The sequence below is a fragment of the Dipodomys spectabilis genome, unplaced genomic scaffold (assembly GCF_019054845.1).
Source record: "Dipodomys spectabilis isolate Male_0828 unplaced genomic scaffold, ASM1905484v1 ptg000073l, whole genome shotgun sequence".
In the NCBI taxonomy this organism is placed as follows: domain Eukaryota; kingdom Metazoa; phylum Chordata; class Mammalia; order Rodentia; family Heteromyidae; genus Dipodomys; species Dipodomys spectabilis.
The window spans coordinates 4,357,617-4,375,631 of NW_024870750.1; the positions used below are offsets into that span (position 1 = coordinate 4,357,617).

The following is an 18,015-nucleotide window of genomic DNA, read 5'->3' on the forward strand; positions in this document are numbered from 1 at the left end:
GTTCCATGCCCTTCAATGTACTTTCAGCCAGTCTCACGTCATCATGTTTACTGAAGCACACAAATCATGTCTTAACCTGCACCATTGACTTCCTTAGCTACTTTGACTTTCTCTTGCTTGTTGCTATGATTTCTGAACTGCATGTATCTGATTTGCCTTTCCCATGCCTCTGCCATGGCTGTAGGATTTCTTTGTGAACAGTAACTCCAAACAGGTAAGTGAACTACTACCTAAACTATGCTTGACACAACTTCTTGCCTCATTTCTTAGTTATGCTGTTACTGGTTTTTAGATAGTGTCATGAAAATCCTAGATAATTCCTCCTTGGGTTTCAATTCTTAATAGAGTATCTATAGGAAAATCTACCAACCCAACACAAGAATCATTTGGCTTTAACCTCACAGAATTAATATTATACATTCCATAGTGCCTTTGTTTTCTGAACCATGATACAGTTCCAGACCTCTTCAGCCTCCTCATGAAATCAAACTTGTTACTCAAGTTTTTCTGTTTTTAATCTCGAGCTTTTTATTACTGTCAGAACCTCTGATATACAGTTTACTCAAATTTTATTTTGTCTGCTATTGTTTTATGCGTGTTTCATAATTATGGCTGGCCGCCAGGAATGAATATGCAAATAGAATATGCAGGTAGCATTTAATTGTCAATTCCGGTAACTGAAAAAATGTATTGAATAGTCAGGCTCCAGGGTAATGAAAGGTAGCATCAGCCTTGGGAACTTCCTATTGCACGGAAGACATCTGAGAGGTCTTATTGTTCAGCTTTCTTGAGTGCCAATGATGTAAATGGTTCTGAGGTGAACAGGCCCTGCAAATGGCTAGACCAGCAATGGCAAGCCTCTACTGAGCTTGATTCATGGTGACAGTTCTTCTGTCTGCTGTCCATAGGGATTTGAGGGACAAAAGAATGGCATCACTATTGATAATTTATTCACACTTAGCATCTTCACTTGGAAGTACTTTGTTCTTCCAAATAAAGCTTTCTCAAATGTGGGTGGTCAGCTTTTCTTATTATTTCTTGTTGCCAACTAGATCGTACCCTTTGTTTCAGTCCCACCACCTTCCCTGGGCTCCGCCACCTCTCAGCTCAGCTTGGCCCATGTGTGTATGTACACATTGTGTGTGCTGTGTGGGGGTGGGTGAAAGAAAATGTCTGAAGTCTGAGGGTCCCTGCTTGACTTTGATGGATTTCTTTCGTACTCTTTACAGAAAGAAGCAGATGCCATTGATGACACACTGAGTTCCAAACTTAAAGTCAAAGAGCTGTCAGTGATTGATGGCCGGAGAGCTCAGAACTGCAACATCCTTCTGTCAAGGTACTTATGTGGCTTCAAACTACATGCTTGTTATTTCATTAGGTACAGGCCTTTCCCCTTCTGTTTACCATGAAGAATGACTTCGGGTATCATTTTCCCCTAGAAATGAATCAGTTTGATGCCAAATCAACTATTAAGTTGATTTTTCTTCCTTAAAAACTTGTAAAATAGACTTGATTTTTTTTATGTTTGTATTTCTTAGCTGCAGACGAACTTTAATCTTTGAATAATGCTGTCACAGAATCAGAACTTGGCTGATGATTCTTTTTGTTCTTCTTGTTGTTGGTTGTAGGGCTTGACCTCAGGGCCTTGGCGCTGTCCCTGAGCTCTTTTGCTCAAGGCTAACAACTCTACCACTTTGAGCCATAGCTCCACTTTCTGGTCGTTCATTGGAGATAAGAATCTGATAGACTTTCTTGCCTGGGCTGGCTTTGAACCATGGTCCTCAGATCTCAGCCTCCTAGTAGCTAGGATTATAGGTGTGAGCCACCAGCTCCTGGCTCTGATGGTTCTGTTTTCTGCTCTTGGATGTCATTTTTTTTTTTTTTTTGCATTTCAAGTTCATATGATATCATGTTCTTTTTGAACATTTTTATGGTTAAAATTATATATAAATCTCAAACCTCAATGACATGTTAATTTATCCAGGGTTGGCTCTGTTGAGCAGTCTTTTTCATCATTAGGGTACCTTCACAGAAACCTGGAGGGAAGTTTGGGAGCCAGGGATCTGATTGTACTCCAGATAATGTCAGGTTGTTCTGAGCATTTCAAGTAGCTTTTCTGTATCTAGTTTCTTTTCTCTAAAAGAGATTTCCACCTAATGCTTACGAGGTGTGTGAAGATGCAAAGAATGCTGAGAGTGGAGCATTAGAGATAAGCTGCGGTGTTCTAGAAGGAATGCTGTATTTGCTTTGAGGTTGGTATAAGGTGACTCCTTTGGGGAGGGTAAAGATGAAAAGTAATGGTCCCCATTACTTACTGGAGCTTACACTTGTGATTTGCTTAACACAAATGCTGGTACTTGGTTTTCAGCACGGAAGCCTGATTTTTGACCAGATAGCTATTACTTTGAGGAGCAGATGTTTCTTTTCATGAAAGAGATAATAGAACTGTAGTGAAGTCCTTATATTTGAATACAGTTTATACATTCTGTTAACATTTTATTTCTGTTCTATCTAGAGGTTATGTGAATGGACAGGCTTTGTGTTTCTCTTTTGAGGTGGGGAGTGGGTTTTTGTTTATTTTTTACTGTTTATTGTTGGTACTAGGATTTGAACTTAGGGCATGGGTGCTGTCCATTAGCTTTTCTTGCTCAAGGCCAGCACTCTACCACTTGAGCCACAGCTCTACTTCTGGCTTTTTGCTGGTTAATTTTAGTTAAAAATTTCATGGACTTTTCTGCCTGGGCTGGTTTCAAATTGACATCCTCAGATCTCAGTCTCCTGAGTAACTAGGATTGCAGGTGACTTTATTTCTTGTCATGTTTGCTTCAGGTACCATGCATAGGTTAGATAAAATATCTATCTGCCTTGAGAAAATACCACCAAAAATAACTTGAAGAGCCAGTCAATTTTCTTCTACAATGTATACTGTTTGTTTTGTTTTCTTTTTAGAAATACCTTTTTTTTTTTCTGGTTCTGGGTTTGAACTCAGAGCCTGTCCCTGAACATTTTTGCTCAAGGTGGTATACCACTCTACCACTTGAGCCACAGCTCAACTATCAACTGTTTTTCCCCCCTGCTTCATTGAAGATAAGAGTCTGATGAACTTTCCTGTTCAAGCAGGCTTCCAAACACAATTCTGAGATCTTAGCTTCCTAATTAGGATTACAGGCATAAGCCACCATTCTCTGGCATACAAATAACATTCTTAATTTCAAAAATAATGAAGATTAGGGGAATTTTAAAATTTCAGAATCCCTGAAGTATTTTAATTTCTATAGTGTTAAAATTTATGTGTAGCTAAAACTGTGACCTAGTTCCTTTATAGACAGATTTTTCTCAATATTAAGTGCCAGTCAGGGTATTTTAGGTAGTTATAGATACAGCTAAAACTCTTTTCTGGCAAATTTAGCATTCCATTATTGAAGGAATGATTTCATCTTTGTGGTATGTAATTGCCTTGTTGTCTCAAAAATGTCATAGAATTTATATGTGTCTAAACCATCTGGGAGACAGTTTTGAGAAGTTGGCTTATATCTGTTAGATTGTCTATTAAAATACAATTTAATGAATAGGTATGACTTCAGTAATCACAATTGAAAGTATATGGTAAATAACAAAAGACTTTGGAATACCCGTTGACCCAATGTGAGGGTTTAAAACCCTCAGTCTCACAGAAGATTCAGTATCATATGGTATTCTGCCTGGTAATCAATAGTTCCACGCTTCCATTAGGACAACACATATTGACAAATTAAATGTGTTGTAGTAAATGGGAAAGTTGATTTATTTTATGTATTTTATTTCATCTTCAGTACTAGAGATTGAACTCAAAGCTTCATGTTTATTAGGTAAGCTATCTACCACTTAAACTACATCCCTAGTCTGTTTTCTTTTAGTTTGTTTTTTCATGTAAGGTCATGTGGATCTCTTCCCAGGCTAGTCTTGGACTGGAATCTTTCTACCTCCAACTCTGGGGTAACAACAATCATAGGTGTGCACCAGCACACCCAGCTTGACTTAATTTTAATTTGTATTTTACTTAATTTTTAAGTCTATTAGCATTCTTTGATTCTCTTAATTTCATAGACAGTTATTACATACAAAAGGAAGTAAGGGTTTAAGTGGGGAAGAGATTATGAAAGTGTGTAGTGCTTTTTTCTTAGTCATCATTTTGGAGCATTTATTTGCCTATCACTGTGCTAGGTGCCATAGGATATACCAGAACTTAAAATGGTATTGTCATTTGGATGGGAAATGTCCTCCGAAGGCTCCTGTATTGAAGACTTGGTCCCAGTTCAATGCTTAAAGGAAAGTCTTTTGGAAACTGATTGTAACATGAAATCTTGGATCTAATCAATGGATTAGAAGTGATGGATTCACAATTGAATGGACTGTTGGAAGGTGGTAGAAACTGGAAGGTGGGCAGCATAGGTGAGGAAGTAGGCCTTTGAAGATTATACCTTGTTTCTGGCCCCTTCCTGTCTGTCTCTCTGCTTCCTGGCTGCCATAAGGTGAATAGTTCTGACCTGCTAGCCCTCTGTACATGATGCTCTGCCTCACCATGGCAATGGGATCATGAACTGAAGCCATGAACCAAAAATACATTGATCCTTTTTTTTGTTGTTTGTTTGGTTTTCCTTTTGGTGGGGTTTTGTTTGGGTTTTTTGTTTGTTTGTTTGTTTGTTTTCTTTGGGACTGTCCAGGGCACTGTGCTGAGCTTTTTGCTCAGCGCTAGCACTCTATCACTTCAGTCACAGTGTCACAGTCCCACTGGCTTTTTCTGTGTATGTGGTGCTGGGGAGTGGAACCCAGGGCTTCATGCATGGTAGGAAGTACTCTACCACTGAGCCACATTTCCTACCCAACATTGATCCTTTTTTAAGGTGCTTATGTCAGGTACTTTGTTACAATGAAGTAAAGCAAACTAACACAGTTTTGCTGCCTTTGAAAGATCAAGGCTTACTGAAAAAGAATAAGCAATGTAGTACATGAGAAGACACATGAAGAACTCAGGGACTACATTCGTCTTACTGGAAGGACACATGGAACTCTGCTAATTGCCTTCCTCAGCTGTGTGAGCTCATGCTGGAGCAAGCCTGCTCCAACAGGGGTTGCTGGAGAAAGTGGGCCACCAAGGGCAAAGAAGCGCTGTGACAAGTTCAGAGGAGCAGGGAAGGCATTTCCAAGGAGCCTTGGAGAAGCCAATAAAGCCTGCTGCATGAAACCTGCTGCTACAGCAGTCTCACAATTTGTCAGTTGCAATGAATGAAACTTAGCATGTTTTTGGCTTTTATAAGGGCATAAAAGTAGAGGTACTGGGGAAAAACAAAGGAGGCGGCAACAATGCTTGATAGGAAATGTACTCATTGCCTTGCTCATGTAACTGTATCCCCTCTGTACAGTATTTTCATAATAAAAAATGTATATAAAAACAAAAACAAAAAAGTAGAGGTTCTGTAGGGGCTTGTGAAATTAGCCTAATTCACACAAAGCCCATAGCAAGGTACCTATCCATGGTAGCTGCTCAGATTATAGGCTATGTGTATGTATCATGGGATATGTATCAGGGAACTATACAGTTTGTTCAGATGTGTTTGTTTTAATTAGTTTTAAGTTTAGTCTTGGGTTTGCAGAGTAAGGTAGAAGGAGTCAAGAACTGAATAAAGGGCCAGCCATCAGATAGGAGTATCTCTCTCTGGTTCAAGTGAGACCTGATAAGGAATAGAACTGACAGGAATGAAGAAGCCTTGATTGGACTTGACATCTGATTTAGTGCTTGGGGACAAAGAATAGAAATGTTTCAAAGGTGATAGCAAGATTTCTGACCTTTTCAAAGTTATCTTCCTTCTTTCCTGCTATTTCATTCTTAAAGGTTGACTAATTACTTTCTTATTTGATGAGTAGGGGGACTTATTACCCAGAAATCATTTATTATGCAAAAGTCTACCATGATGAAAGCCTGTGGCATATTCCATATGTGGAATAATATATGGCTGTGTTTTCATGAACCACATATGTCCACAGTGTTTGGTTATTCTTTAAAGCTGTTCTTTACATACTACAGAAGTTATGGGGTGCTTTGGTTAGGGGAACCTGCCTTGGCCTCAGTCTGGAGCCAAGCAGTCAGTTTTCCTCATGCTCAGTAAGTGGATGTTTATAGCTTGAACAGTCAAGTTCACTTTAAGCTCTCAGACAGAATTGAAGACATGGATTTGAATGGGAAACTTGATGGCAGCAAGACCATTCCTATTGCAAACTTGGACACAGTGGGCTCCAGAAGCCATTAATATCTGCCTTATATCTGTTAGATTATATTATCTATTAAAGTTCAACTTAATCCGAGTTCTTAAACACCAGGCCTTTCACAGAGCAAGTAACATTTTCTATTGCTTGAATATAAGTGAAATATAGCGATCTAAAATTGAGGGTTTTTTTCCCCCAAAAGAGATACAGAACTTTTGAAAGTTCTCCCTTCCAAAGAAAAAGAAGGGATGGAGGAGAGGAGGGAAAAGGAAACTAAGAAAAGAAGGAACTTGGAAGCAAGTTTATACTGCAAGATGTTCCCATCTAAAATACATTCTTCCTAAGTGTTTTGCCTTCCTTTTTCAGATACTCACTTGACATGGCAGCTTGGGTTTTATAAACTACTAAAAGTTGTGTTACAAAAAGGAGGTTTGTCATTAAATCCTTTGAGGCAAGAGCTAAGGCTGGTCTACCTATCCATCTTTAGCTTATTTTAATTAATACCTGGATGTGGCAGTTCTCTTAGCAATTTTTTAAAATACTTGAGTACAGCATGATAGAGCTAAAAAAAAAAAAAAAAAAAAAAGGATGACTGCTTTGTTTCCTGCCTTATAAAGAAAGTTGAAGTTGATGTGTCAAAAGTTCCCACCTTTCTGCACACCAAAGTACTGCCAACCTTTAAAAGCAATTAAACGGCTAGAATCAGTAGGGTCCTTAAATTACAGAGATTAGAAGCTCATTCTGTGGATGATAGATGATACTAAGAACTGTGCAACCTATAGAATAGCCCTAGAGGGTGAATTACCCTTCTCTTCTTTCCTCTAAGGTAGGGTTTCTTTGTCTGATCCAACAGGCGTGTGCAGGGCGTTATGTTGACAGGTAGATTTTCTTAAGTACTATCCATTAAAGTCTCCAGTCTCTTTGTGTCACATTAAGAGAAACCAGAATTGCTACAAATTAGAGCTGGTGTTTTATCCAGACAGCCTCTGGGGACTGAGGAACATAAATATATACAATTTCAAAAGCAAGGAGTTCTGCATTCCATATGGGAAGCTAATGAAATGCAAATCTGATACTTCAAGTATTGTTCTCACTCTGATTTTCAATTCCTTTTCTTTTAAATGTAAAACAGAAGGACTCAGCAGAACTACACCATATAATATGGTTTCTTTAACTTGGTGTGAAAAGGACACAGAACTAATTTTTTTCCCCGTATAAACAGAGCTCTTCTTGGGTTGATCACAGCTGGTTAGTTCTCGTTAGTGGCAGTTTCAGTCACAGCTAGTGTTGCTGTTTCTTGGATTTGCATGGCTACACCAAGGTGTTGGCACTTATATTGACTCAAGAATCTGGACTAGGGGTACTCAGAGTCTGGACAGTTGAGATCACAAGCTGTGACACCATTTTCCTCCTGTTGTATACCCGGGCCAATTTAGCTAAATTGTTCCATTTAATTATGGGGCTTCTGTATCGTAATTTTCCAGGGCCAGGGTCTCCCTACCCAGCATAGAGGTTATCATGACTCCACAGATGAGGTGAGGGAATAGAAGAGGCCTCATTGTCAACACAGAAAGCTTGGCATTTTGCCTGGATACTACCTTTGAATTTGAGAACATGAAATAGATGAAAATGGTGTTAGTACAATAGGATCCTCAAATCTGTTCCTTCTCTTTCCTCCTTATTCACACATGAAATGACATGTAGTTTAAATAGTAAGGTGAGTGATTTAAACAAAATCATGTCAAAGTGTGGAGAAGAGGAAAGCTGCTGTGTCCACAGTGGAGTGGGTCTCGTTCAACTGTACCTAGGGTATAGCTCTTTCTCCTTCCATCGCCTTTGAGTTGTCCGGTCCACTCATTCAGGACTTGCACTCACCTCTGTGACATGCTAGGTACGTGTCTGGGTCTTGAATGTTGCTGATCCCCTAATTCTCCCAAAGATTAAGGAAACTGTGCTTTGAAGAGATGCAACCTTTAAAAATAAGGATGCTTCTTCTGATTCTCCCAGCCCTAATGTCCTACACAGGAAAGAGTCTGGTGTGATGATGGGTCTGAGTACCTTGCCACATGTTCACGATGACCATATCAAGCAGTGTTTATAATGTCTTGTCAGCAGCATGTGAATATTGAGATCTAAAAAATACTACTTTATGTACAGTTTATTGGGCCCTCTGTATGGCCAGGAATTATGCAAAGCACTTCCATTTAATCCATGCGCGCACGCACACGCACGCACGCACGCACGCACGCACACGCACACACACACGCACGCACACACAATATTCTATGTAGTTATTATTGCCCCTGTTTTACACATGAGGAAACTGAGGTTTGATAAATTTTAAAATCTTACTGTATCTGAGGGCTAGCCTGTCTGATACTAATGCTCCTACCTTCAAACATTGCATGTGTCTTATAGACCTCTTGCTCTCTATTTGTGTGTTTATCCCAAGTCCTAAATGTGATTCTTCTTAAATAGACTAAAGAACAGGCTGGATAATGTTAATATGCCATATTAATAGAGTGGTAAGTTGTTAAGGAATAAAGATGTAAAAAAAAAAGTAAGTATGCGTACCTTACAGATAAAAAGGGATTTCATTGTCATAGCTGAAAATATGATTCAGATCATTTCCTTTATCATTATTGTTGTAACTAATAAAAACACATTTGATAAGTCTATTTTCTTTCATGACCTTTATATTTTACAATGAACACCATTTTGTTCTGACTTTACACAACAAACCTTAATTAAATTAAAAAATCATTTAACTTTATGGCAAACAAAACAGGTTAGTATTTTTTAATAAATTCTACCTTTTAAGATATTAGCTAGATAAGCAATGTTTGTGTTTAAAAAATCCTTTGGAGTCAGGCACCAGTGGTTCCTCTCAGGAATCCTAGCTACTACTCAGGAGGCTGAGATACAGAAGAACAATCACAAGAGAGAGCCTGAAGCTTGAACTTTATTTTGTATATTAACTGTTGTTAAACTGTTTAACAGTAACTTGTGATTTTTGACCTTCTCAAGGTCATTTTTAGCCTGACAGCAAACTTGGAATACTCCTAACATAATCGGGCCAGGAATTTAATTTTTCTCATCTCACTTACAATTCATGGGTACTGTGTGTAAAAGAAAACAATTACATGTGTTTTCCCTTATTTCTAATATTCCAGACCCTTGCTTTAGGAAATTAAATGATAGAACATAGCAGCCTTGTTCTCTGCATTAGCAGTGCATTACAAAGCCATGAAAGAATGTTAAAGCAGTTTCGAATTCCTGTTTTTAGACCCCAAATCCTATATTGTCAGGAAATAAGCTTTCACTGAGAGTTTTGAGTAGAACCATACTTGAAAGTCAGCAGCTAGAGTAGTAAAAGGAGTTATCTTACATAAAATGTTAATGCCAATATTGTTAATGACAAAAAAAAAATCTTTCTCCAGGTTGAAATTATCCAATGATGAAATCAAGCGGGCAATTCTAACCATGGATGAACAGGAAGATCTGCCCAAAGACATGTTGGAACAGGTAAACTGCCAGACGTTTCTCACAGCCTAAGTGACAGCTGACTTTTCACAGGAGGAGGATATTAAGAAACTCTGGTTGTTGCTAATAGATAATTTCTACATGTCTCAATTGAAAAACTTGAGCCAAGGTTCCATGCTGCTCCTTAGGAGACAATGATTTTATTCTCTTATAGTTTCTTAAAATGATGAGTAAGATGACAGACCACAAATTAGCCAAATTCAGGGCACGCACGGTGCCAGATTCTGTTCCTCAAGCTGCAGTTAAATGACTATATCTTCATTATATATATATATATATATATGCTGGGTTTAGTAGAAAAATCTACATTTTGTAGGAATGTTGAGAATCTCACCAGCACTAAGAGATTATAAACTGTATTACATAAACTGACTCATTGGTAAATTCTTAGTACAAATTTTGTCTTTGGTCCTGGCTCATTATAAAAGCCATTGTAAAACCTCAGAATCATCACCTTAATCAATGGTTATACATGTTCTTAGGTGACTGATCAATTTTTTTTTTTTTTGGCAGGGGGGATGGAGGGTGGGCCAAGTCTGATCTCTGTTTGTCCATGGTACTATCTTCTTCATAAATGGCAGTCCATTTCAATTCCAGGGCTAATAGTGGTATCTACACATAATACATATAATACAGCCAAGAAGCTGGTCTAATCTACTGACCTGCTCTGTCTTCATGCAATATTCCTTTTTTCAAAAATTGTTATTATTAAGGTGATGTTATTATTAAGGAAATCATTGGTGGGGGGAGGGGATTTTACCCCTTCCTTTGTTCTCTCCCAGTTTTTCCTTCTCATCCCCACTCACAAGTTGTATAGTTCATTTTCTGTTTGCTTGTTTTGCTGGTCCTGGGGCTTGAACTCAGGGCCTGGGCACTGTCACTGAGCCTCTTTGTCCTTAAGGCTAGTGCTCTACTACTGATCCACAGTGCTACTTTCAGCTTTTTCTGCGTAGTTTATTGGTGATAAGATTCGCACAGACTTTTCTACCCAGGCTGGCTTCAAACTGTGATCCTCAGATCTCAGCCTCCTAAGTAGCTAGAATTGCAGGCGTGAGCCACCGGTGCTCATTTTCTTTTTAACCTTGTGCCCACTGAGTACCACTCCTGTTCAGCAATATTTCTCTACCTTTCTGCTTAGGCATTCCATCCATGCCACATGTTTAGCAACTTTTTCCAGTTATCCCCCAAAACAGTGTTGTTGAGCTAGCACACATGCTTTTCTCTTGCCCCTTGGTGTGGGACCTACATTTTCCTGAACATTATAGTAATAGTCTCAGAATGCTCTAAGTTATCCCATCTTTTTGTCTCACATCCTTGAGGCAGAATCAGACATGAGTGACTCAGGTCAAGAGGGTTGTCAGAGCTAGATCCAGTTAAGGATGATATTTGTCATGATTAACCATGATCCCAAGCTAGACTCAGGCTTCATCAGTGTATGTTTGCTCAGCGCCAAAAACATGGACAAAGGTATTCTGTGGGCCTGGGTGGTGAAGGTTCTCTGCTTTTCTGTCCTATCTACATGCACATTTTCCAGGCTTCCTACTGATGTCCTAGAAGATCTCAAACATTGGGTAAGGAGGAATTAAGTGGGCAGCATCATCCGCTAAGTGGACTTATTGCTGGAGTTGTCCTGGGTGAGGACTTGCATACTTACTAGTAGAAAAGCTCCTCGTGCTGTCCTTGAAGGTTTGATTTAATTATCAGAATAGTTCCATGACACTGTCTTCAAATCTACCATGATGGGATAGTTTAAGATCTTTTTTAGAGTGTTTCTGACTCTCCCTACACTTTTCCCTTCCTCACAATAAGCCAGCCAAAACTAGAATGTGTGCTAGGAGAGTGGAACCAGCTCCCTCAGTCCCCCTCAACTCCCAGGTGATCTTGCCTTCTAATTCTTCACTAACCCAGAGTGAAGAACTATGTGCAAAGCTGCGTTAGTCCTTCTGTCTTCAGCCCCTATCGACAAGGTCGTATGTTTAACATTCCACAAGATCTGTTTACTGTGAAATTGCATCCAGCAAAATTCCTCCTTGAGGGAAAGGATTCCAAAATCTTGCCAAAAAGGGCTTGCAGTGCAAATAGAATGTACTTCAAATAAACACAAGTAAGAAAATCCGTCTACTGATGCAGAATCTAGCCAAGAAGGATATTTTTGACCTGCCTCTCTCCTGATAATTCGGTGGGCATCTTGCTCTACGGTCAGCTCCCACGCTCTTACTTTTCTTCCCTGTTGTACTGTTCCTCCACTGTGCACTGCTCTTCCCAGGCAAGTGTGATACTAGTGTCTCTTTTCTCCTTATGTGATTTGCCTGTGGCCTACTTTCCTTCCTTCCTTCCTGTCCTGCTGCTTTTGGCTGCCGGGCTCAGATCTGAGATGAGATTTATAAACTCCTCCTCATCCTTGGGATGCATATCTTTCTCCTATTCCCAGGTGTTTACCTAACTCCCCCTTCCTTTCTAAAAACCATCCATGCTCATTGTTACTCAACTCTCCTTTTAGAGGGACTTGAGCTCTTAAAATTTTTTGAAAAGATGACTGTGTTTGCTTTAACAAAGACTAGCTGGAGGTGGTGGCTGTACAAATTGGCAAAAGGATCCCTGAGACTAGAACTGCCTTTCTTGGCCCAGTAGGTAAAAATTCAAACAAAGTGAGGGTAAAACAGATCATTTTTTCCCACTTCTTTCTTCTTTCTCTTTGCCCTACCAGCTTCCTTTCCTTCCCTTCCTGTACTGAGGAAAAACAAAAAGATGCATGTCCTATGCAGTGATGCATTTTGACTATGAAACACCTAGGAGCTACCCAGACAGTCGCCCTTGATGAACTGCCTTGTGTCTGCCTCTCAGCTCTCAGTCCATCCACTTAGGAAAGGGAACCTGTCTCTTATGCCTGCTCTGGCCTCATCCCTTTCTTCTAGTAGGGGCCCATCTGGATTGCCTGCCCCTTCCCTCGATCTTACCTCACCTCATCAACTCAGCTTCTCTCTCTGTCTGTCTGTCTGTCTGTCTGTCTGTCTGTCTGTCTCTCTCTCTCTCTCTCTCCCTCACACACACACACACATACACACACAGAGTTACTGACAGAGAGTTACTGTTTTCTCTCTCTCTAATGCAGCCGAGGTTCTTGAAAGCTTGTCCACACTTCCATTCTATTCACTCTTCATCAGTGTACTGCAGTCTGTCACCCTCATCTCCCTAAAGCTGTTCTCACTGAGGACACACATACCTTCCCTGTGACCGAAGCCAGGGGACACTTTGCAATCCTTATCCTTCTTGATTTCTGGGTGGCGTTTGACACCCGTACCCACATTCTTCTCTTGGTCTTGCAATGTCATATGCATCTCTGGCTATATTTCCATTTCCTCCTTTGAAGGTTCCTCTTCTTCTTGGCCTTTTTCCTAGAATATCAGTTCTCCTGCGTATCTCACTCACACCCATGTCCAGTACTTCATGTTCCAAATAAATCTCTAGATTTTAGACCCATTTGTTCAACTGCTCCTAGAGATTTCTACTTGGTTCTCTTGCAATTATTTCAAATACTAAAGTCATTCCACTTCTTTCCCATCCCTCTTCCAACTTAATCCAAGCCACCATCCTCTGTTCCACTTGGATTACTATTCCAACTATGTTTTATGATCTCCTTATCAGTTTTGATTCCTGACTCTCTAGTCTATAAAGACATGATCATTTAAAATTCAAATTCACGGCTGGGAAGGTGGCTCAGTAGTAGAGTACTTGCCTTGCATATATGAGGTCCTGTGTTCGAAGCAGAAAAAGCCACAAGTGGCACTGTGGCTCAAGTGGTAGAGTGCTAGCCTTGAGCTGAAGAGCTGAGGGACAGCGCCCAGGCCCAGAGTTCAGGCCCCACGACCGACCAAAATTAAGTAATTAAAAAAAGAAAAATTCAAATTCACACTCTACTACGTAAGATTCTGAAGGCATATCCCAATGTTCTCAAAATAAAGACGGAATTTCTTTCTTTCTTTCTTCCTTCCTTCCTTCCTTCCTTCCTTCCTTCCTTCCTTCCTTCCTTCCTTCCTTCCTTCCTTCCTTCCTTTCTTTCTTTCTTTCTTTCTTTCTTTCTTTCTTTCTTTCTTTCTTTCTTTCTTTCTTTCTTTCTAACTCTGGGCCTGGGAGCTATTGCTCAGCTCTTCAGCTCAAAGCTAGTGCTCTACCACTTGAGCCACAGCGCCACTTCCGGTTTTCCAGCCTGGGCTGGCTTTGAACCGCAATCCTCAGATCTCAGCCTCCTGAGTAGCTAGGATTATAGGCGTGAGCCACTGGTGCCCAGCTAGTCTAAATTTCTCATAAAACTATTGCCACTCCCTGCTATCATCCACCCCACCCTCTCCCACTGACTGTCATTACATTCACACTTTGTCTGCATAAATGTGCAGTCTGTTTCAGGTCCAGCACATTGTTCACAGTCTGCCTAGAATAGATTGCCAACTTTATCATACTTCCCGATAATTTCTCAGAGTTCCAGTTCTCTTTTTCTGCTGGTGTCATCGATACACCAAGTTATAAAGAGGCTGTCAGAGTTCAGAGGGTTAGTATAGTCTAAAAAAAAATCCAAGGTTACTTAATCCAGAACATAGCCCTGTGTATATACATATGAATGTATATACCTTGAAAGGCACTCAGACACATGCAAAAGTACTTTCTCAGTTTTAAATATTCATATTTATTCTATGACCCAGACTAATTTCTTCCTCTGAAATATGATGTAGAATCAAATATATTAGATCTCACTGTGTTCCTCTCATTTAACACTATGTGAAGTGGAAGGAGGGAAGGAAGGAAGGAAAGAAGGAAGGAAGGAAATTGAATATGAACTATAAATAGAATAAAATTATTTTATTCCGTTAGGATGTAATAGACAAAGGGCATAAGACACCTGAGTTCTATTTCTGATGATTGATTATATGCACTTTGCAATCCTGGGTGAGTTACTTAATCTTTCTGAACCTTGGTCATACTATCATCTCTCGAGAGGCTCAGATCTCTAAAGTCCATCTAATAATGGTCTATAGGATAGGTACTTTTTAGTTAAAATGTAAATCTTTCAGTATTTCTGTATTGTCTTAGTCAGCTGTGAGCAGAGCTTATAAATTGAAGTTAAAATTTTTATCTTATATCAACTAGCTGGAAAGCACAAACTGGAATATGTAAGTTATAAATTCACTTTTAATATTTGTGTGTACCTTTTAGCTTTTGAAATTTGTTCCTGAAAAAAGTGATATTGACCTGTTGGAGGAGCATAAGCATGAATTGGATCGGATGGCCAAAGCAGATCGATTCCTTTTTGAGATGAGCCGGTAAGTTGAAAAATACTAAAAAATGCTTAAAAAAAAAATACAAGATGCCCTTTGCTTACTAAAAAAGTTTAACTTTGTCTATGTTAAGTTGCTGGGCCAATTAACCTAGCTTGACCTAAAGCATCGTTAGATTCTAAAATCTGAATAAGTCTAAGCTGTGTGGATTTGATTCTTTTGTTTGTGTAAGTTCCTGTCACCAATAAGCCAGGTCAGGGCAGCCTGTAATACTAGCTGCATGGCAGGCAGAAAGCAGAAGGATCATGGTTCAATGTCAGCTCAGGTAGAAAAAGTTCACAAAACTCTATCTCAAAAATAACTTGCATAAAACAGGGCTGGAGATATGGCTCAAGTGATAGAATGCCAGTCTAGCAAGCTTAAGGCCCTGAGTTCAAACCCCAATACTGCAAAAGTGGAAAAAGAAAAGAAAAAAATATTTGTAAAAGGTAGACTGCTCATGTGAGCCTTGAGCCCTCATAACTGAACAGAACTGGTCTGGATGTCAAATTGTGACACCTGCAGACATCACTAATCAATAGTGGCACCTGTCTCACAGTCTTGGCTGGCTTTTTCAGCCTTTCTCCAGAAAGCCCTGGGGCAGCCACTGCTCCATAATTGAATTTGGCATGTGAGCTGAGCCTGTTTGCCATTCCAGGCCTAGTGAATTGATTCTCATTAGAGAAGGACCAGTGGTCCCAAAACTCTAAATGACCCTCAGGGCAGAGCTTTCTCTTCCTCAGTGCCAAAAACCTGCTGGTGCAGCCAAGAAGAACAGGCCTCTCACTCTCCACTCACAGCATCTAGGCTAACTTTTTTGTTCTTATTCCCTCACAACTTAACATTCTGTATACAACTGCTGAACAAAGAATGGCTTTGAAAGTTTCATAGAAATACCCAGTAGCCTTCCATGTAGACAAGAGAAATGGCCATCTGAAGTAGCTGCCACTTCCTAAGTGTCTAGATCATTGTATGTGCCTTCCGACTTAACCCCCAGTCAGCCCTGCCTGCAGGAACTATAGGGAGCAGGTTATTCTCTTCCATATGACACTTGTTCACAGATATCGATCCAATAAGGGGAGCATCTGCTTTGCAAACCCAGGTCTGGTTGATTATGTGGTATACATTTAGTGTCCCACTGAACTGACACATGCACAGTGAGCAGCTTAAACATTGATTTCAGGAGCTTGGGTGGGAATGGCCACTGTAATCCACAGCAACAAAACTAGCATGGCTTAATGCTGACCAGAGGCCAGCATGTATCCGTTTTCTCTAGTCACTATGGGGAAGGCAATGCTTGCCAGCCCTGAGGGGAAGAGACGACAGAGCTCACTGCAGATAAAGGAAGATTTGGGGACAGCAAGGAAGAGGGGATGATGTGGGTAGAAGAGGCTGGATATCAAGTCTGTGCAGTTTTGCCAGAAGCCTGGGGAGTTGACATCTTTATTCATTTTCATCTCTCTGTTCACAAGAGCTACTAGCCCATGGGAAGGAAGGGGACTTTAGTCAACAGAAACTGGCTCTCTCTTTAGCAGCTGTATGATTTAGGGGTTTCTAAGGGCTCTGGAGCAATTATCCAAATACCCCATGCAGGCCAGACCAAAATAGGCTTTCATAGTAAGTTAATGTTCATCAGTCCGTGCTTGCTTTTTACAGAATTAATCATTATCAGCAAAGATTGCAATCGCTGTACTTCAAAAAGAAGTTTGCAGAGCGTGTGGCAGAAGTGAAGCCCAAAGTAGAAGGTAAAGTCAAGCTGCCTAGCTTGGAAATGGTGTTTGTCTTAAGTGCTAGTGTAGGAGTTTGTTCTAAGTACACAGACTAAACAGGATCCCTTTGGTGATGTTTTTACTTGAAATCTTTTTGAAATACTGATGAATGTTTACTTAAGGTCAGCACCTGGCACAGGCCTGGGCTAGACTCTTCAAGGCTGGCCTTTTGACCATATGGGTGTAGCCAAGGAATGAATTTTGCTGCTACTAGCATTTAACCTATAATTAGATTTCTTACAACAAGGCCTGACTGGATATTTTAAGGAGTGGACTTAAGGCTGTTAATTTTTTTCATGTTTGAAATGTAGGTGAAGCCAGCAAAGAACATCGCTGTTGAATGTTGGCTAGAATCAGAGTGCTTGATCTCTGATCTGAATGTTGACTAGGATCAGAGTGCTTGATCTCTGATCCCTGATCTCTGATAGACCTTCAAGCTATAACATGTAATAAATTTGACCAGCTCTCTATCAGTACAATTGATCAGTAATTCTGTTCATCTGACACACACCAGGAAAGGGAGTGTTGACAAAGGAATGCTGGACATGAAATTGCCATTCTGTGTATTCCTAAATGCTTAGTGTTAGTGAGTCAGCCCAGAAAAGGGCTGAGAAGGGAGAGGAAGCTGCCAACATCGATGAAATCTTCAACCACAAACACCTAAACTAAAGGCATATACTTTTGATGTTTTGAAAAGTGCTCTATGGAAGTGTAATGACCCAATCATATCTCCAATAGCTGTGAGATACTTGAATTTAGGATGGGTATCACTGAAATTCTTGGTCATAATAGTAGTGTTTTTGTATGTTTTGCTTTGAAGCAATTCGTTCCGGCTCAGAGGAAGTATTTAGGAGTGGTGCTCTCAAACAGTTGTTAGAGGTGGTTTTGGCATTTGGAAATTACATGAATAAAGGCCAAAGAGGCAATGCCTATGGATTCAAGATCTCCAGCCTCAACAAGATTGCAGACACAAAATCTAGTATTGACAAGTAAGTGTGGGATCTTCCAACTCTTAGAGCATCTGCTGCTCATATGAGCTTGACTTGTCCCTCTTCCCCTCACCCCTCAGCCTCCATAACACTGCAGTCTTTGGGCTGAACTTAGCTTTCTGTCTCAGTACACTCCTACACCGACTCTTCTTTCCTCTGTCA

At 40.1% G+C, this 18,015-nt stretch overlaps 1 protein-coding gene across 1 annotated transcript in view; it reads left to right on the top strand.

The window, feature by feature from the left end:
• Daam1 (dishevelled associated activator of morphogenesis 1) overlaps nucleotides 1-18,015 on the top strand; it is a 168,954-nt gene that overhangs the window by 134,814 nt on the left and 16,125 nt on the right. Inside the window, exons 16-20 of the mRNA XM_042682536.1 lie at nucleotides 1,230-1,336; nucleotides 9,684-9,768; nucleotides 14,995-15,101; nucleotides 16,752-16,840; nucleotides 17,685-17,853. Coding sequence (XP_042538470.1) covers nucleotides 1,230-1,336; nucleotides 9,684-9,768; nucleotides 14,995-15,101; nucleotides 16,752-16,840; nucleotides 17,685-17,853 — 557 coding nt within the window. The remainder of the gene's footprint in view (nucleotides 1-1,229; nucleotides 1,337-9,683; nucleotides 9,769-14,994; nucleotides 15,102-16,751; nucleotides 16,841-17,684; nucleotides 17,854-18,015) is intronic.